The following is a 21,522-nucleotide window of genomic DNA, read 5'->3' as shown; positions in this document are numbered from 1 at the left end:
AAGCTCAGACAACATAAATAAGAGATTCGTTGTGCAGTGTGAAGTTAGATATTGATAATGACAGTTTGTTTATGACAGTCTTTGTTCAGTCATAATCACAATCTGTTAATATAGTGTGAAATTAATAAGCTAATTTAGTGAAATCATTTGTTCTATTTTGTTCATTTAAAATGTAATCTTATACATGACAACTTATTAAATTACATCAGTTCCTCATGCCAAACTAGGACCTCAGAAAGCTGTTGTATGTTCTGAAATACTTGATCTGTTTTACAGAATTGTTTTTAGACAGTAAATTTCAGTATTAAGCAAAAGTGAGTTTGTTCTTACCTGTTAAAAACGTGGAAAACGTGGAAAACTTGTAAAGAAACTGGAGGCTCCCTGTTGGTCTGTTTTAAATAAAGAACAGTTTTACAATTATTGTTTTCCTGTGAAAAATATAGTTTTTAAAAATATAATATAGTTTTTAAAAATATTTTAAAAATATAAAGATATTTCTTGAGATTAAATATAGTTTTATTTATTGATAAAAAGTGACGTAAACCTACTTTGAAATGGAGATATTGGGATGTGTTTTTCCTCTCCCTATAAAAAAAAATGCAACATGAGCTTAATTAGTCAACAGTAACATGTTCGAACATTTCAGAGCATCTTGTTAAATACCTGCTCTATTAACCAGTTCACAGCTCTGTCAATTGCATCTGAATTCTTCTGACACTTCAGTAATCCTGTATCCTCATAGAATAGGAGGTCCACTGTGAGAATGTCTGTCCTGTTGACACATCTGCTGCTGTCTGGTACTGTTTTCTCTGGGTCAAACGTGTGATGAAGCACCACAAGAACAACCAGCTTAGAGTCTGTTCAGGAAACAGACATATTGGAGATGAATTCATCTGAAATACTTATAAATGTATAACCTTGAGTCAAAAAAAAAGAAGAAGCATTTTTTACAAAAGTGTGATGATCAAATAACCTGTAGAGTGACTGAATTTGTTCAGTGCTGCTTCGATGTCAGTTCCAGTTCGAGAAACAATTGGACAGAAAATCAAAATTATGTTACTCTCGTCCACACTACCAACTTCCTTCAGATTCTCAATTCGTTTTCCCAGAATGGCAATAAATTTCTTGTCACAGTTATTTGTCTTTCCAGCCAAAATGGAGAACACTTTGACCCACTCTGGAAAATGAATTAGGATGAATCAAGTAAAACAGGGGAATGTACAAATAAGATCATAAAAATAATGCAAGATAATAACAACAGTTTTAAAAATCAATTCCATTCTCTGGAATGGTGTCCTGAAAGATGAGTTATTCTGATATATTATCAAAAAGTCAAGAATGTAATGTGTGACTAAACAAGCAGTTGTGTAATCCATCATAAGATAAACTTACTTGCACTAGAACTGTGGTTCTCCCTTCTCGGCTTCTTTTTATCCACTTCCTGCAATTCACCTTCATGCTACAGACACAATTTATGGTAAATGTAATCACAGTATCTGGATAAAAACTGCATAATGTTACCAGAGAAATGTAACAGTTTAAAATTTACCTTATTTGATTCGTGTGAGTTTTCCCTTTCTTGATTTAGTTTTTGTCCTGGCCATGGGTTTGTAAAACATTTTGTGGTAAAATCATTAGGAAATTATGTAAAATGATTAGCAACATAAATAATACCGATTAAATCATATAGGTTATATTTGCTGTTAAAAAGTGACTTGAAATGAAAATTACATTACATAACTAGCTAATCTGTGTCTGTTAACATGTGGCAAGACTAAGACTGAAGACATCTGTAACATTTCCTTAAACTCTTAAAATGACAGTGTTCCTAGCAGATATGATAAATACATTTTAGAATGTGTGATACAGTGCAACATTGTTTGTTATCTACTCATGTGGATATGCATGTTCATGTAAAGATTTAACTTTGGAATACACAAAAAAATAATTATTTAGATGTATCCTGACAAACTATAAATGTGACATAAACACCCACCATTGTCCAGTAATTTATTTTCTGATTTGGTTTTCTGTTCTTCTAGTTTACTGGTTTCCATCCCTTGGAGTCTCTCACTGTCGTTCTCCTCTGTCTGTTTCTGTTTCTCTGTCTGCTGATCTTCTTTCTGTGCATCTCTTTTTTCTAGATTACAGAAGACTATACACACAATTCCCGATTTAAAAAAAATAATAAAGCATATTATATCCTTAATAAGTGCTCTTATATACAATATAACCGAATTTGATTTTTTCTGTATTGAATAAATCAAGTGTCCTCTTGTCAAACTACTTTAAGCTTTGAAAAAAACGTAGGAAATAATCCAAGTCCAGGCACTCAGTAGATACAAAAAGTAATACAAAACACTTTATTAGAGGGCTAAAAAATGTAAAAAACACCAACGCGTATAAGCTACTTTAAGCTTTGTTATCGTTTTTCAGATGGAGTCTAATGAGTTCCTTGTGTCTGTCATGATCATTGACAAAAAAATATGATATTAGTCCAAACAGATCTTACCTGCAAATAAAGCAGAATTTGCCATTTTCATTCTCTCCTCATAAGTCCATTCTTTGTCGATCTGTTGAAGAAAAGAACATTGTCCAACAACCTTTTATCAAATATAAACTGTGTGAAATACTCATATGACAGTTTAGGTTGATGATACAAGTATTGTTGAATATAGTAAGAATATAATCTGACAACTATACAAGTGAGTAATCAAATTCCACTTGGTTTGATGATCCAACACTCTCAGAAAAAAAATGTGCAATGACGTTACATTCAGAGGTGCAACAGCGTGTTAAATACCCTTAAAGGTACATCTTTGTACTTGCTTTACCCCTCAAAGGCTCATGGCGTACCATTACACTACTCTACTAATATGCACCTTTTAGGTGTAGATAAGGTACAAAGTTGCCTCTTTAAGGGTACTGCCCTAGTGGCAAGCTGTAACTGCAAATGTTTTTGACAGTAATCCAAGAAGACAAAATTGGACAACAATAACAATGTTCTACTTAACGTGCTCTGGATGATTATAATCAATAAAAGGTTTTGAGGTTTTGTATTAAGAAATGTAGATTTTTTTATTATTATTTTTTAATGACAGCTGGAAAGAAAATTATTTAAATAATTCTTATTGGAGCTAAGTGAACTACAAAATATACTTTCAATTATTTACATTTGTTTCATAAATACTAAGGGGAAAAAAATCTGTATTCATGTATACAAATATTGTAATAAAAATACTGTATTTAAAGTAAAATGTAGTATATTTTTCTGTTACCTTTTTGGAACATAGTCTGTTTTTTTGTGGCAGCCCAGTCTGATCTTCATGAGTCACAGCTGAGTCACAGTGAAATCACAATGAAACATTTAAAGTAATAGAGTAATCAGAAAAAAATGCCATGTCATTGGATGGTTTATTAATGTATTTTTTTTTTTTTTTTGGCACATTAGTCTTAAACAGAGCCGATCCTGGCCTCCCTGGGGCCCTAAGCAAAATCCTGAGCCATTAAAATCTCAGAAAATTTGGTCTAGGGTTTCATGACCCTTTAACCTGTTATGGCGCTGCTCTGAATAATGTCTACGAGGGGGAGGCGGGGCCCTGCGAAACTTGCGTAATGTGCGTATAGGGCTGATCGACTCTGGTCTTAAATATACATTCGATCAATAGGTCTCATGACAAACCAACACTTGGCAATCCTCTAGATTTCAGTTCATTCTGACAGATTAGAGCTGATGTAGAATGAGGTTATATGAAACACTCACCTATTGTTATCTCCTCGGTTCTGTCTTCACTGGTAATCTGACACAGGTAATCACCACCATCCAATTTCTTTAGATGTAAAGACACATTTCCTCTCTCCAGCTCCTCCTTGGGTAGTCTCGCTCCCTCATGGTTCACCCCCTCTATCAACCGTTCATTCTTATAGAAACAAACAGTCTGTCTCCTTAAACCACCTGATCTCCATGTCAACAGCACTGATTTCAGGAGACAGCTTACACAGAATGGTGCCATCTGATGGAGCTGCCTCAGACAAAACTATCTCGAACTCATCTGTGTTGAGAAAAAAAGAAAAAATGTGGACTTACATAAATTAATATTTATATCATATTAATCGTATTTTATTTAATTTTTTTATGAAGGAAAATAAAATAAAATAAATTTTAACAGAACTTACTGTTGCTATCAACTTCCATTTTTTTTGGAACATGACACACAAAGTGACACAGAATGAGCTTTGAGCTTTAAGTGCTGGTACCAGTTCACACAGTCATTTTTTTTTAAGTAAAACAATGTGAACTTTCTTTCCCATGAAAATTAAATTACATAACTAGCTAATCTGTGTCTGTTAACATGTGGCAAGACTAAGACTGAAGACATCTGTAACATTGTCTTTCTATCATTTACTCTAATGATTGCTCTTAAAATGACAGTATGTTTCTAGCAGATATGATAAATACATTTTAGAATGTGTGATACAGTGCAACATTGTTTGTTATCTACTCATGTGGATATGCATGCTCATGTAAAGATTTAACTTTGGAATACATAAAAATTATTTATTTAGATGTATCCTGACAAACTATAAATGTGACATAAAGACCCACCTTTGTCCAGTAATTTCTGATTTGAACAGAACTCTTTCTGATCTGTTATTTTAATTTCTGGTTTGGTTTCCTGTTCCTCTGGTTTACTGGTTTCCATCCCTTTCACTGTGTTCACTCGGAGTCTCTCACTGTCGTTCTCCTCAGTCTGTGCCTGTTTCTCTGTCTGCTGATCTTCTTTCTGTGCATCTATTTTTTAGATTATAGAAAACTATACATATAATTCCCGATTTAAAAAAAAATCAAGCATATTATATCATTAAAAAGTGTTCATAGATAGATAACCACATTTTATTTATTCTATATTTAATAAATCAAGTGTCCTCTTGTCAAACTACTTTAAGCTTTGTTATTGTTTTTCAGATGGAGTCTAATGAGTTCCTTGTGTCTGTCATGATCATTGACAAAAAAAATATGATATTAGTCCAAACAGATCTTACCTGCAAATAAAGCAGAATTTGCCATTTTCATTCTCTCCTCATCAGTCCATTCTTTGTCGATCTGTTGAAGAAAAGAACATTGTCCAACAACCTTTTATCAAATATGAACTGTGTGAAATACTCATATGACCATTTAGGTTGATGATACAAGTATTGTTGAATATAGTAAGAATATAATCTGACAACTATACAAGTGAGTAATCAAATTCCACTTGGTTTGATGATCCAACACTCTTAGAAAAAAATGTGCAATGACGTTACCTTCAGAGGTGCAACAGCGTGTTAAATACCCTTAAAGGTACATCTTTGTACCTGATTTACCCCTCAAAGGCTCATGGCGTACCATTACACTACTCTACTAATATGCACCTTTTAGGTGTAGATAAGGTACAAAGTTGCCTCTTTAAGGGTACTGCCCTAGTGGCAAGCTGTAACTGCAAATGTTTTTGACAGTAATCCAAGAAGACAAAATTGGACAACAATAACAATGTTCTACTTAACGTGCTCTGGATGATTATAATCAATAAAAGGTTTTGAGGTTTTGTATTAAGAAATGCAGATTTTTTTTTTTTACAACGACAGCTGTAAAGAGAATTATTTAAATAATTCTTATTGGAGCTAAGTGAACTACAAAATATACTTTCAATTATTTACATTTGTTTCATAAATACTAAGAGGGAAAAAGTCTGTATTCATGTATACAAATATTGTAATAAAAATACTGTATTTAAAGTAAAATGTAGTATATTTTTCTGTTACCTTTTCGGAACATAGTCTGGTTGTTTGTGGCAGCCCAGTCTGATCTTCATGAGTCACAGCTGAGTCACAGTGAAATCACAATTAAACATTTAAAGTAATAGAGTAATCAGAAAAAAATGACATGTCATTGGATGGTTTATTAATGGTTTTTTTTTTTTTTTTGACACATTAGTCTTAAACAGAGCCGATCCTGGCCTCCCTGGGGCCCTAAGCAAAATCCTGTTAAGGGGCCCTCCTACCTGACCCATGAGCCATGTAAACCATTTGCCATTGCCACACAGTCACACCTGACACCCCAGTGCTCCGCTACAATCCTCCTACTTTAACTAGTACTAATGAAAATGTCATTCCTGATATCAGAAATAGACATTGTTACTAGAAAAAGTACATTCTTAATATCAAGAATTCACATTTTAAATAGTACAAAATTAGTTATTGATATCAAAAATGCATCCTGTGAATGAATAAAAGCTAAAATGGCTTGCCATAGCATGTTACTGTGTTTTAAATGATAAAAGCAATACTTGATACTTGATGGTTATTATTTACTGAGGGATGTGCATCCATATTGACCAGTATGTCTAGCCAATCAATATTTTAATTGCAATATAGCCTATAAATCAATAGTCAATGTCAATACATTGCTTTCTATCTTGCTTTATTACAGAGTTGTGACTGAACTGACTTGGAGTCTAGATAATCATTGTCTTTTTTTTTCAAAGTATATGCGCATAATGAGGAGTGCCATCACGCCCGTATTGTCTGGTTCCCACAGATGTTTTGCTGGAAAGGGCGCGTTTCATTTCTTGCCCGTGCATATGAACCATGTTACGCGCGACACGGTTATCTTTCCCGAGCTGCAGTTTATAAACAATTCCCGTTGCCCTTTGTCGTTTATTAAACGTAATAAATAATTGTATTTGACTTTTTTGTCAGGCACAAAGTCACAGAACACAGCCCTGGAAGTGGCCAGCATTAGCAAGCAAGACAGAAAGACCAAAAGATGCACTGCCCAGCTAGGCTAGACAGACAGACAGACTACTAGAGAGAGAAGCACATCAACTTAAACGTTCAATATGGAATTTTTTTGCCGCTAGGGGTTGCTAACCTCTTACAATAACAAAGGCGTAGTTTGATGACGCAACATTTGCTAAGAATTATGGATCTTGTCGTCAACGTCAAGCCGACCAATCTAATAATGTTTATGGATGAGTAAATACATCAATTTTTTTATCATTACTGTGATATGAAGCAGTTCGGGATTGCTAAGAGACAGCTATCTGCTCCACACGCGACGCGAGTCCCGTGGATATAAAAGGAATATGGACATTTCATTCTACCGAACTACACGCAAGTGCAGAATTACTACTCACAGGTCAGTTTATTAGACAAATTAAACTTGTGAGGTAACGCAGCGCTGTTTCACTTGGTCTAACATTACACTACACTAAACTGCATTTGAATGTGTTGAAATTTGTGTTATTCTATGTGTTAGTTTGTCTGTATGAGACTAGCAGTAAGCTAGATCAACATTAGAATAACATACAGATCATATTCTGACATTTTATCATTGTTGAACTATATAACATTGATTAGTTTTATGTAAATGTGCTCACCTGTTTAATAAAGTACATATAGGAGCGGTCGAAGTCTCGGACGTGGAGCTCTCGGCATCTAGAAAACACCGCGCTAATATTGATTCTCGTTTTAGTTCTCCTTTTTTATCCAAAGTCTGCTTGCCATGGTCCATAATGTTTGAAGGAAACAACAACAGCGTGCAGATAGACACAGTTGTCCACGTCTGTCACCTTGGTTACTATCAGAGGGCTCTGGTTACTATGGCAGTACAAGCGGAAACCAGGGAGAACGCGGATATGACGCCATTGACGGCGACAAAACGGAAATAAAGAAACGGTCCGTGTCTTCAAATTAAATTACAAATTTCTCCTGGTTTGAAAGTTATTGGAAACAGTCGGGATAATGTAAGTACACAACTAAAAAAAATATATAATATAGATATAGTGATTTTTGCTATTTTTAAAGCAAAAAAACTACATATTGCACCTTTAACTGTTCTTTGCCGACATCAAACTTGAAGAGAGAATTAGTCCTGATTGCTGTTCCCGCAATTCACTCTCATTGTGTTTTTTTCTCTCTCTCTCTTCTTGACCAGAAGGATAGTTCCGCTTAATTTTCTCATCGCTGTTGTAAACTTTGATAGACCTTATTCACAAGCGGGAAGGAAGTCGACCGGAAGTTGAAGCCGGCCGCGTGCCACCATCTTGTAGCAGAACTTCACCTGCTGTTAGCATCCCATTGACTCCCATTTATTTTGGCGTCACTTTGACAGCGAATAACTTTACATCTGAGGAGTTTAAAGACTCCATTTGTCCAATATTTATTTCTAAAGAAACACGACAATGTATAAAATGCTCCATTACCTTGTAGCTTACGTAATGGCCCCGTAGAAGCAGTTTTTGTAAAAGTAGGCTAACGATTGCGTCATAACCACGCAACTCTCTGTCGCACAGTAGAGAGATTACCGTATGGACGGGAGGAGAAGCTTGCGGGTAATCGGGGGGACGTGGAGCCAAAATGACAAAATAATTAATCAGAATATCTAGCAAAAGTTGCTCCTGCTCCAAGCTCATGAACAGCTCCTACTCACACTCTCCGTCTCTGCAAGATTCGGAAGAGAATGATTCAGATTTCTCTTGGCACAGCTACTAGAAGACAGACGGGTTGCTCACGTGGTCCGTGTAACGCTTTGCTCGGTTTGAGTCTGCGCGTCAGGAAAGGAAGTGCTAAGAAATCGCTAAAAATGGGCTTCACTTGTCTCAATTGAGATCCAATGAGATGGCTCTGTCCACTTCTTATTCTCAAACCGGTTCCACGGAGTTCCACGTTTTTTTGTTAAAAACACGGCCTAGTGTATGCAGGTTTTTAGTCTTTCCCTTCAATTAGTGCCCAATTAAGACCTAGACTACCAGGTGAGGGGAGATCTTAACCAATTAGTGACCTACTCAATCAGTTTGGTTCAAGGTAAAAGAGAAAACCTGCATACACTAGGCCCTCCGTGGAACCGGTTTGAGACCACTATGCTTATTCACAGCAACGCCATCTTTGATTTTTAATAGGAATGAAAGCGGGGCTGTGAGGGACAGACATGTATCTCTTCAATTGGCTGTACTGTTATTTAATGTGTTTTTGGATTGTTCTGCTCATGAAAAACTGGAAAAATATCTTTCCAAGAAATTTCAGTTGACAAAAAACTCCCGACATTTAAACTGTGGAAAATTGTAGGAGCTAGAAAAATTCTAGGAGCTTTATAGCCTACAGCTTTTTACAGCGGATGCCATTACGGCAAGTCTATCCCGGCTCACAGCCTCACTTTAACCTGTCATGGCGCTGCTCTGATAAGGTCTATTGACGCGATTTGATACGAGGGGGAGGCGGGGCCCTACGCAACTTGCGTAATGTGCGTATAGGGCTGATCGACTCTGGTCTTAAAAATACATTCGATCAATAGGTCTCATGACAAACCAACACTTGGCAATCCTCTACATTTCAGTTCATTCTGACAGATTAGAGCTGATGTAGAATGAGGTTAACCTATTCTTACTGTTATCTCCTCTGATCTGTCTTTACTGGTGACCTGACACAGGTAATCACAAACATCCAATTTCTTTAGTTGTAAAGACACATTTCCTCTCTCCAGCTCCTCCTTGGGTAGTCTCGCTCACTCATAGCCCACCCCCTCTATCAACTGTTTATTCTTATAGAGCTGGTAAGTCCCGCCCATTCGTAAAACCCCAAGTGGACCTCTAGGTTGAAAAATCGTCAATGCAAGTGAATGGGAGAAAATAATTATTTTTTGGTCCCGTTTGAATTGTGCCATGAATGTGAACATATGTTGTCTGTGAATTTTTAATATAACTTTTCCTGTTACGAGTTTGATAGTACATGGTATGATTATTCGGCTAGCAGTTGTGGAAAAGACATAACAAGAAAGACTACATGTCGCCTATGTGACGTCACCCCATAAAGTTGACTTACCCGTGGTTTTCGCCAACCTCAACGATTTTGTCCTCTCCCTGAAAGAAGGCGGTGAAGTGCACCAAAGACACAGCCATGTTTAGCAGGATCCATGAGCTAGTGTCGGAAGTGTCCGTGTGCGAGTGGTGGTGACGTTTCAAACGCGTCGAAAGCAGCGAAGAGTTGTAGTCCACAAAGTGCTCTCACACAAAGTCTAACCGTATCAAACTTCTACCTGCTAAATTGTAGCATTCTTTACACGAAAAGTTATATAAAAATTCACAGACAACATATGTTCACATTCATGGCAAAATTCAATCGGGACCAGAAAATAATTATTTTCTCCCATTCACTTGCATTGACGATTTTTCAACCTAGAGGTCCAGGGGGATTAGCGGAAGGGGCGGGACTTACCAGCTCTATAGAAACAAACACAGTCTGTCTCCTTAAACCACCTGATCTCCATGTCAACAGCACTGATTTCAGGAGACAGCTTACACAGAATGGTGCCATCTGATGGAGCTGCCTCAGACAAAACTATCTCGAACTCATCTGTGTTGAGAAAAAAAAGAGAAAAATGTGGACTTACATAAATTAATATTTATATCATATTAATCGTATTTTATTTATTTTTTTATGAAGGAAAATAAAATAAAATACATTTTAACAGAACTTACTGTTGCTATCAACTTCCATTTGTTCTCCTAAACAGGAACATGACACACAAAGTGACACAGAATGAGCTTTGAGCTTTAAGTGCCATGAAGGGTAATGAGAAGAGGTGCGAAGCCCTGATTTCTAACATGAGCATATTGATTTGGCATTGGCGTTTTAATTTCACATGTTTTATTATGAATAGAATTCTAATTCTAAAAGTTACACAGACTGAACAATCAAAATAGTCGGTACCAGTTCACACAGTGATTTTTTAAAAGTCAAACAATGTGAACTTGCAACGGATACACTTGACAACTGACATAGGCTACTCTAATTTTTCAAAGGACAGACACTAAGTTATTTTCAGTCAGACCCCTATCTGACCCATAACAAATAAATAAAAACAAATACATGGAATTGTACATGGAATTGTTAAAAACTACTTTTAAGTGGTTTATCTCTGATGATTGACAATTAATATACAGTGATAAAGGACTTGATGATGATACATAATTATTTTTGTTTGATATTGAAAGCTGTTTGGGGGGTTATTTTATGTGGACAATACAGTCGATTTCAAATATCAACAGTCGACTGGCTGCACCTTTAAACCACATGCAGACACTGCATTGCAGAGACCCGCTTGTTGACTGTTGAGTTGTTGACGACTGGCGATGCGCTCGTAATAATTTCAGACAGGTTTTGTGAATCGGTCAAACGCTTCATCTAAACGATTTGACATTGCTAATCGAAAATCGAAAGTAGACCTTTGTTTGCAGCCCATATTACCATATATGGCCTAGCATTGCAGCTACACGAGGCTGTTGATAGATAGGATTATTTAACTGACCAAACTTTCAGTGGCTGATGCTGCCAGCCAGGATTGAAACTGTGCCAGATGTAGGCCTAGTGTATTTTAAAATCCTCACACCAGTTGATGAAACGAAAACTATCTTGTAGATTTCGGTTGTTAATTGACATGTTGTGTATGGTTAGCATGTATGTTAGCATTCTTACCCATCTTCAAATCTTCTCAGCTGAAGTGCAGTGCAGAACTGATTCTGAGCGGAACAACCCTATGGGAACAACCCGTCAAACTGGTCTGATCGCAGAGGAAAAATTCTTTCACTTTCACTTTCACTTTCTTGTAACTGTTAAACACCTCCCACGCACTATTTCAATTGCAAACCGACACGTATAGCTTTTGCTTTTTATATCAACATAACTTTATCCTGGGTGTCTCTATTAGATTGTCAGACTCCAGCACAACACATTTGCATTTTTAAAATGAATTATTAAGACTAAATAAATTGGGCATAGAGAGAGAAATGTTTAATATGAATAATAAAGCATAGGCCTAGATGTTGCCATCTGTTACATATGGAATGAATGACACTAAAAAAACAAGTTAACTTGGTCCAATGGATTCACCCTCCGTTTTTGGACATTTGGTATCATCCTTGTAGCCTATAACCTGACCCTGCAAGAAGGATGATGAAACAGACTCATGCATTTAATAACACATACAGTATTTTTGACAACTACTAGGCTTCATTCTACCAATAACATGTATCATATAATGATTTGAAAATAAAAGATGATTTTTTAATTTTTGATCGCCTTTGATTTTATTTCCCTCTAAACTATGAAACAAAAAATTTACCGCAGCACTTTCCAAAACATCAGTTTTTAATATTTGGTGTTTTTAAAAATGTTATAGATTTAAGTCAAATGAGAATTGCTAAAATTATTGAATATATTTTGAGGCAAATGTCTTCATGATTTTCATCAAAGTATTTTTTATTCAAAGTAATTAAAGCAACAGTTTTTCAATAACAGAAGAGTATGTTAAAGTAGGCCTAGTAACTGTGTTAAAACGCACACCTGCTGTTGGTGCGAAGGGCACAATAATCCACATGATAATAAATAGCTGGTTGAGTTTTCCATTTGTTGACATGACATGGTTACATTCAGATGGTAAATAATATATTAAGATGGGTGTCCACCTTAGAGATAATCACCATATTTACAATGAAATCATAATATATATATATATATATATATATATATATATATATATATATATATATATATATATATATATATATACATATATATATATATACACACACACACACACACACACACACACACACACACACACACACAAAAAATGATATTAATCATATCATATAATAAAATATAATTTATTGTTGCTGTAAATCTTTATTATATTATTATGGGATCTTTCTCCATCAATGCTTTCAGAAACTTTACTTAGGTTTGACAGTATATATTTGTTGAACAAAAATTAATCATTTTATTTTTCAAAATAAACAGAAAATAGTACAAACTTTGCAAAAGTGATTGTTTTGAACAAGTATTAACTTAAGACATTAGCTATTAAAAATATATTATTTTAGGCAAAGTATTTGTATCAATACTGTGTGCCTTTTGACCCATGCTGGTGAGCCTTTCACCCCATGTGAGGGTGAGGGTTTTCCATTTATAAAAAATGTAAACAAAATAAATCACTTTTAGGGTTTATTTGTACACAAAATCTGTTGCTCCATAAATGTGCAATACAATTAAACTAAACAGCTGCTACCCCAGTGACTTGCATGAATGCCCTGAATTCAGGAATGTCATCTGACCTGTACATGTCATGTTACATGTACATGTACAATGTCATGTTACATGTACATGTACAATGTCATGTTACATGTACATGTACAATGTCATGTTACATGTACATGTACAATGTCATGTTACATGTACAAAAGTAAAATAAAAGGAGACACACAACTGTCATTAATATAGATCAATGGGAGACACTGACACACACATTTACCATTATACACCACATTTACTGAGATTTTATAGGAAAGACGCAGTATAGCAGATAAAGTATGAAAACAACCCACAGATGAAATACACACCACCAGAATAAACACAACCAGAAACATTGCAATTATTGCCATTATTTTAAAAAGCACTACCCCAAATGCATGTCCTTAAAATGGAGCTGCCACCGTAGTATTAAAAATAAAAATAAAAAATCTGGCTCAAACACAGCTGTCATTTCTCCAGATGTGTGCTTTTAGTTTCCTGTTCCTCTGGTTGACATTTTTTGGCTTCCAGGTCTTTCGATTAGTTCTCTGGGCGTCTCATTTTTTCACTCATCATTTTGTGCATGTTCTCCAGTTGTGTGTGTTTCCCCTGAAGCTGATTCTGTTTCTTTTCAACCTCTCTGACTGTTTGCATCAGTTTGGCATTAATGTCCTTAAGACGTCTGTCTTTGTCTTGAAGTTCTTCATCAAGTCTGTCTTTCTCCTTCTCCAGATCTTTAATCTTTCCATCTCTTTCTTCTAGAAGAGATTTTGTTTCTTCAAGACATTTGGATTTTTCATTAAACTCTGAGAGAAGCAAAAACACAATCCCATATGTTAGATCAAAAAGGTTTTGTCCTTAAACACCCATATTAATATGTTCTTGATAAAATTTTAAAACGTAAAATATCGATCAAATTTCTTACCTGAAATCCTCAACTGTTCTTTCTTCTCCAGCATTTCCTGCTGTCTCATTTGCTCCTGTCTCAGTGTCTGTAGTTGTTGTTTACTGGTTTCCATCTCTTTGATTGTGCTCTCCAGCAGTTTCTCTTTCTCGCTAATTTGTTTGCTCATATCCTCCAGTTGTGTGTCTTTCTCTTCAAGCTGATTCTGTTTCTCTTCAATGTATTTGGTTATTTGTAGCAGTTGTTTTTCTATTTGTTGCATCTGTGATTCTTTCATATCAAGGTCTTTTTTATTTTCTTGGAGACCTGACTTTTCTCTGATTGTTTCTAATTGTTGTAAGACTCTTTCCAAGTCAGTCTTGGATGCCTTTAACTGTAGTTCAGTTTGTTCCAGTTTTTTCCCTTGATTTTTGAAAAGCCTGAATATCGTTTGGTGAAGTACCTTCACATAATTCACTTCAAGCTCTGAAAAAGGAAATCACATAATGACGTCTACATTTATCTACCAGATGGTATTTAATATATCCCTGATACATAACTTATTAAATGTATATGACTAGTTCAGGCAATGTCAAAAAAAAAAAAAAAAAAAAACGTGGAAAAAAAAGTGTGTTGTGAACACCGGTGTTGTGAACACTATAGTGAGAAGGGTGCCTGTTTATCTGTTTATTTTTTACCATGCTTTCTCCAGTTATGTGGTTAGCCAGCGAGGTAAGCATGTTGTTTGTTTTCCTATTCTCTCATATGTGTAGTAAAGATGTGTAACCATTGTTACCTGGCTACTTTTGTTTTTTGTTTTTGCCTTTCCCTCTCCAAAAGCTTTTCCGTTTGAACTCCTAATCAAGTTATGTTTAAATAAACGTATTCTTTAATTGTACTCCTTGCCTGGAGGTTTATGTATATATAAGTTTCAGAGTGGGAGATGGGACTCTGGGTACCTCTGTCCTGTCTGTGGGGTTCTATGTTCTAAACCCAAACTTCTTTTTAATTTCTTGAGAGCTGTGGTGGAGCAGCACTGTCAGACCTTGTAACACTCCCTAATGTGTCTGTCCTGATTTATAACACACAAACATAGTGAACTTTAACAACACTCACCTGTCATTAAAGCAGATTCCTCCATTTTCATTCTCTGATTCTCCCCACATTTTCTATTTGACTGTGGAAGTAAAGAAAAAAAGAGTCTTAAGAGTCCATTGTGTCAGTTACGCATGGAATCAGTAACCAAAAATGTCTTGACCATACTATGATGACCATATAGAGCTGATGTTATTGATTTTAGAGTCACTTCTGATTAGAGTTGATTCATATTACTTTTGGTACTTTAGACAATCATGTCAAACAATCATGTCTTATTAGATCACATTTATGACCTGATTTACACTTGCTTACAATACAAAGTGTATGTAAATACTGGGCACATACAATTAAATTAAATAAAAATCTATTAAGGACAGCAAAACAGCTGCTTATAATGGATTTTGTGTGGGATTTAGGATCCCTGTGCATTAAATCAAATCAAGCTATACAAAACTGAGTATAAGTCTGGGAAACAGTAATGCATTAAAGCAATTACAATATGTTAATGGTTAATGTACAGTAGTTCTTAAGTGGACTTACCTCATGAAGTGTCAGATGAACTTGTCTACCTTGAGTCTTTGATGGCTGATTTACTTGTTTGCCATCAGAATCTTCCCTTGCTGAGGGAACAAGACACAATTTAAAGCATGAGCATGTGTTTTATTGGATTTGGTGTATCAGTTGACTGATCACCTCTAGATTCATTTCTTTCTGGTAGGAGATGTTGAGGACATTGAGCTGATGTGTGAAGTTATGGGATGCTCACCTTCTAATTCTATTGTTATTTCCTCTGCTCTGTCTTTACTGATGACCTGACACAGGTAAACCCCTATGTCTGATTCTCTGAACTCTCTGAAGTTCAAGGAAACATTTCCTCTGTTTAGCTCTTTAGTGGACAGACCTGTTCTGCCCTCGTAGTTCCTTCCTTCTATCACCTCTCTGTTCTTATAGAGACAAGCACAGTCTGTCTCCTTAAACCATCTGATCTCCATGTCAACAGTACTGATTTCAGGAGACAGATGACATGGTATGGTGACATCAAACCCCAGTTTGACCTCAGCACTCTGAGAATCATTAGGGACAATAAGACGAAACTCGTCTGTGAAGGAAGAGAGAAACACATGGACTTGTGTACATGACCTAAATTATGCTATATTTTGTGTGTTAATGAAATAATATCATGTGACAGAATAGTAAGCCTTACTGCTGCTTGCAGATGCCATTATTCTCTCCTAAATATAGGGAGAACAAAGCTGTTGAAGAAATAAAACATTTCCATCCAACCACGCAAAATCACAGCATCACAAAAAAATTACTTCATATTTCAAATGATCTGAATACTGACATTTGTTGAATTAATCAACGACTAATATCAACAACTATAGTAATAAAATCAGTTAATTGTCTGCTTATGACCGGTTTTGTGCTTATTATTACAGTCTTTAAGTATTGAAATGTACATCATTGTCACAGTAACACAATAAGTCTTATTATATTGTTAACAGCAGAATGTTTGTATCATGAATCATGGACAGAATAGTTTTTTTGTGTCTCACACAATTACGCCACATTTTAAGATGTTGTATAGTGTCTGCTTTTAAAGACTTTTCCATTCGTTCATATTTTAAACAGAACACCGTGTGAGTGTGTGTGCGTGTGTGTGAACAGACCCAGGGCTTGTTGCTTTACCTTTTCTGTCGAAATATCTCCAGTCTCAGTTGAATAATGTGCAGAGGACCTGAAGCTCTCACAAGTTTTGTGTCCAAAAAAAAAAAAAAAAAAAAAAAAAAACTTTGAGTTTTGTTTATATAATTTATATATTCTGTATGTGATTTTGTTGTAATTGTTCAGAGTAGTCTTCGCCTTTCCTGCTGTTGACTGTGAACCCTGTCACACTAGTTAAGCATTCAAATCTCTTTCACTTTTACTGAAAGTACACTTACTTTCACTTGCACTCCCAGAATATAAAACAGCAATTTGCTTCAGCTGTTTATATCCTCACATTCATTGTAGGAGATTTTCTATTTATCTGTTTTTTCATCAGGTTATTTGAATGTCCTTCATCAGAATGAAAGGGGTTTCGTTAGCCAACTCAAAATGAATTTGGATGCCTGGTTTGATATGTTGCTTAATCTTCAGTGTGCTTGCCTTGTTGGATAGTTTATGTTTCAGAAACTGTTTTGTGGATTGAACTTGAAAAACTTTAAAGTTGACCTAATTCTGTGTATGACTTCTATGCATCCAACATCCATGTTCTATATCTCCACTCTGCCCAACCCCAAAAATAAGGTATTTGTCAACTGATTAGGCCCATGAGATGTGTCATAACCTAAAAATGTGAACATTGCCAAAAATGCAGCAAAGCACATTCCTGTCATTGCTTTTGAACCACCAGGAACAAAGTAAAAGGTAAAAACTACAGAAAATTCATCTATCTCAAATTATGTTTAAATCTAGACCTGTCAAACACACCTCTCATCCTTTTCCTGCATGGCTATCATATGTTTCAATGATTTCAGAGTGTTTTTTAGAGTGCCACTGTCACTAACTCTTTGACCCTTTTTGCAAAAAGACGTCAAACTGTGGCAATTCAGGCAGGATGAATCTTATTTTATTTATATTCAGAGTAATTGTGTAAATAAAATGTTTGTTATTATTATTGTGTCATGTTATTATTGTGTCATTTAGTCCAGAATTCTCTGACTTCACAGTTGTAAATACAGTGGATAGACATCAGGTTGATTATTATGACAGTAACATTATTATGATAAGCCGCAGTGGATGCTGGAGGCTTTATCTAGATAGTAGCCTACTGAGAAGAGCATATTATTTATCGTATTCAATAATAATACGTGGCATCTGCTGTCACAACTACCCATAGCCTACATATTTGGCACACCGCCTGTTTTGTCACAGTGCAGAGAGAATGTATTTACATTGTAGTGAAGTTCATAGCAGCAGTCTGTTGTTTTGAGCAATACACTGAGTTTATTTCATTAACACTAAGTATTAACATTAATGTCACACAGAACAATGTTTAATTTTTTTCTGCCAGCTAAACTTCTAAAGCAAAGTCACAGATCATTGGGCAACTCGCAGCATAGGTGCACAGAGTAGTGGTTCACTTGTGAATGAAGAAAATGTGGGGGGGATTGCATTTATGAAGCAATGATGTGCACTGTGGTTAAACCAAATAAAATACAAATAAACACACTGGTGGTTTTGCAATACCAACCCATATGTGATCATTCACAAAGAATTTGTTTTACTTTATGCTTCCCCACACCACTAGATGGCAGTACAGACCAGGTATGTTCACATAGAGACCAGGTATGAGTCTGATCACTAAATGCAAAGAACAGCAGACATTAATTGTGCTATTAAATACCCCAAAATAACCAGAAACCAACATATAAACACCCCCAAATGCTAGAGTGGTGCATTTAGAGAGCAATAAGCTGTTATGGGTTTATTTGTGTGGAGCCTCCTATTTGGCAGATCATTTAAATGTAGCCCATTATAAACAAAAGAATGCTCAGTTTCCGCTGCTCTAAATGATGACTATAACCAGGCGCATGCATTGTCATCTTCGATAGATGGGGACAAAGAAGAAATCTAGAGGAGTCTGTCATATAAATGCAAATGATGCATATTAAATGGTGTGAGTGATTGCAATCACAGTCAAAATAATGCAGGTCAATAGTAATACGAAACATCTTTTCTGGAATAAATACTTTTAGGTTTAAATTATTCATTTCACTCTTAGCTTATGCATGGCTGTTAGAAAATGTAAGATGGACTGAATGATAATGGTAGTCATTTCCTGCTGACTGGGAGAAAACAGCCTGAGCAGTCATGAGTCATGTCCATTAAAGGTGCTCTTAGCGATGTCACGTGTTTTTTAGGCCGAAGCACATGTCGCATACAGCAAACATCTCCTCACTATCCGCAAGCTGCCTGTCCCCCTGAACACACTGTAAAAAAACGCGGTCTCTGTAGACAGCCCAGGCTCCACAAACGGCAAGAAAAACAAACTGGCCCAGCCTGGACCACGAAACATAACTAACAGTGTTCCAGCCAATAATAGGGGTTGTGGGGTTAGTGCGCATGCACATGAGGGGGAGGGGGAGGGGGAGGGGGAGGGGGAGGGGGCGTTGGAGGAGAGAGATGCATGAAGAGGGAAGTTAACTAGAGGACAGATGTCCTAAACAACGAAAACGACTTAAGTTAAAATGTTATATTGGTGCATATATATATTTTTAAAATGACTTAAGCCACATTCATTAAAGGCTTTTTAACCTGATCCTTCTCCTGATTATTTTGACTGAGTGCCTGGGACCTGCTTTTGTTTTCCTTTGGATTTTTTTCCCTACCCCAAGAGCAGCTATCTTAAACTCCTCTGACTCTACCTGAGTGCCTGGTTGAACCTCTCACAGTTCAAAATTTTATATTCTTGAGAATTTTGATATGGCCGACACACAACCAAAGAGAAGACGTTCCGATGAACACATAACAAAGAATAGGGAAAAGGAGAAGGAATACGCAAAGTCCCGAATTTACATCGGAAACGCGTTCAAAACGTTGTGAGAACTCTGCTGGCAGAAGGGCTTCCAATCTGACATTCAGGTGAATCTGTTTTTGCTGAACAGGTGTGTAAATCCAGTTTGGTTTTTCTAAATGGTTCATGACTGTTTCAAGAAGCACGGGAGGGTGGGGACGGGATGAGGAGGAGGGAGGGTTTTGTTTGACAATACTTAGAACGTCAACAATAAGTGACATCACCCAACATCGCTTAGAGCACCTTTAAAGGATTAGTTCACTTTCAAAATTAAAATTTCCTGATAATTTACTCACCCCCATGTCATCCAAGATGTCCATGTCTTTCTTTCATCAGTTGAAAATAAATTAATGTTTTTGAGGAAAACATTCCAGGATTTTTCTCCATATAATGGACTTCAATGGCAACCAACAATGGTTTGAAGGTCCAAATGTCAGTAGAAATGCAGCTTCAAAGGCTCGACACGATCCCAGCCGAGAAATAAGGGTCTTATCTAGCGAAACGATCGGTCATTTTCTTAAATAAAAAAAGATAATTATATACTTTTTAACCACAAATGCTCGTCTTGTACCATCTCTAAGATGCGCCACGCATTACGTCATCAGGTTGGAAAGTTTATCAAGCGACAAGAACACTTTTTGTGCACAAAAAAATAAAAATAAATGACTTTATTTAACTATTAATTTTCTTCTATGTGGGCCTCTTGAGTGAGTTCAGTGTAACAGCGCAGCGCTTCTGTGTTGTACGTCAGAACGTAGGCTCACTATTAGCCAACGCTGGGCAAGTGTGTGATGCCTGTTACATTAAGTGAACTCACTCAGAGGCAACGATCTTATAATATAATGCACTGCAATAACACTCCAGCACCCACTGTGACCTCAATAATAAACATTGTACAGTAGAATTAGCTCCTGTATTGGATTGAAGTTTACTTTACAGGTGTACCTAATAAAGAGGCCAGTGAGTGTGTAAGTGTGCAATTCTTGTAATAAATATTTGAGTTTGTGATCTTTCATGTATTTCGTCCCACAGGATTCAGACATTGAGTCACAAAGTACCATGGAGCAAATTGAGATGGGAGTGTATGTCATACTGAAGGAGGGAGCGCTGCCTGACGATGACCCAGCAGACATTGGTGTCCTAATTGAAAGTGTGGTTCTAAGTCCTCAGTGACTTGAGTAGCATTGCACAGGCTTGTGCTCTGTTTTTTGGACTGATACTATTTGAACCTGAGCTACCCACCAGAGCTCAAATGCATTTTTGAAGTCTTGCAAAAGATCTTTCTAAATCTAGGCTAAATGGACAGATGTTGTCATCAAAGGCACAGTTTCTCGGAAACAAGCTTTTGGAGTAAGTGAGCTTGAAAAAGACAGAAAAGTCAAACAGAAAGCACTATTGGAGTTCTGCAGTTTCTGGTGTTCCGTAGATATGTGGACAAAGGTTATTAATAGCACAATTTCTCTAAAACAAGCTTCTGGAGCAAGTAACCTTGAACAAGACTTTTAAGTTGAACAAAATGCACTTGGAGTTTCTTATGTATATGTATATGTATTTTTTGAAGTTTTAAGAACAAAAGGGCGTTAAAGTCCTACAAGCATTGCTTGGGGATCAGTTTTCTCAAGAGCCAAGATTTTGTTAGCTAAATGTTTCTTTTCTGTTACAGAGACTTAAAGTGAAGAAAGCTGTTTAAACTTAATTGGTGCATGTTAAAGCCCAATTAAAAAATAATTTTTACTAAATTTTTTTGTAAATAATTTTACATGTTTTCTGTGCTTTTTTTGTAGATTACTTAAGTTTTGGTAATGTCATGCTTCTTAGTGCTGTCATCTAAAACAAATCTAATTGAAACAACAAGATAGATATTCATTAAACTACCAAA

General features: G+C 36.1%; 1 protein-coding gene across 10 annotated transcripts in view; it reads right to left on the bottom strand.

Moving 5' to 3' along the window:
• LOC308691655 (uncharacterized protein) overlaps positions 1-11,715 on the bottom strand; it is a 39,414-nt gene extending 27,699 nt beyond the window's left edge. The window contains exons 1-17 of one of the 10 annotated variants that reach the window (XM_081367106.1): positions 11,512-11,715; positions 10,515-10,541; positions 10,336-10,389; positions 5,803-5,861; positions 5,044-5,104; positions 4,607-4,792; positions 3,999-4,052; positions 3,764-3,920; positions 3,279-3,337; positions 2,513-2,573; positions 1,997-2,155; positions 1,550-1,596; positions 1,393-1,459; positions 974-1,177; positions 664-857; positions 549-585; positions 331-389 (exon numbers count right to left, since the gene is read on the bottom strand). In XM_081367106.1, coding sequence (XP_081223232.1) covers positions 334-389; positions 549-585; positions 664-857; positions 974-1,177; positions 1,393-1,459; positions 1,550-1,596; positions 1,997-2,155; positions 2,513-2,573; positions 3,279-3,337; positions 3,764-3,920; positions 3,999-4,013 — 1,056 coding nt within the window. In that variant the 5' untranslated portion in view covers positions 4,014-4,052; positions 4,607-4,792; positions 5,044-5,104; ... (2 more) ...; positions 10,515-10,541; positions 11,512-11,715 and the 3' untranslated portion in view covers positions 331-333. Of the gene's footprint in view, positions 1-330; positions 390-548; positions 586-663; positions 858-973; positions 1,178-1,392; positions 1,460-1,549; positions 1,597-1,996; positions 2,156-2,512; positions 2,574-3,278; positions 3,338-3,763; positions 4,053-4,606; positions 4,793-5,043; positions 5,105-5,802; positions 5,862-9,424; positions 10,390-10,514; positions 10,542-11,511 lie in introns of all 10 variants that reach the window. The other 9 variants (XM_081367101.1, XM_081367109.1, XM_081367103.1 and 6 more) reach the window with 9 other exon arrangements.
• Between the last annotated feature and the right edge of the window lie 9,807 nt (positions 11,716-21,522).

This window comes from Scardinius erythrophthalmus, assembly GCF_964197995.2.
Source record: "Scardinius erythrophthalmus genome assembly, chromosome: 5".
Taxonomy (NCBI): Eukaryota; Metazoa; Chordata; class Actinopteri; order Cypriniformes; family Leuciscidae; genus Scardinius; species Scardinius erythrophthalmus.
Note: the sequence above shows the minus strand (reverse complement) of the source record. Positions and strands in the feature narration are given on the sequence as shown.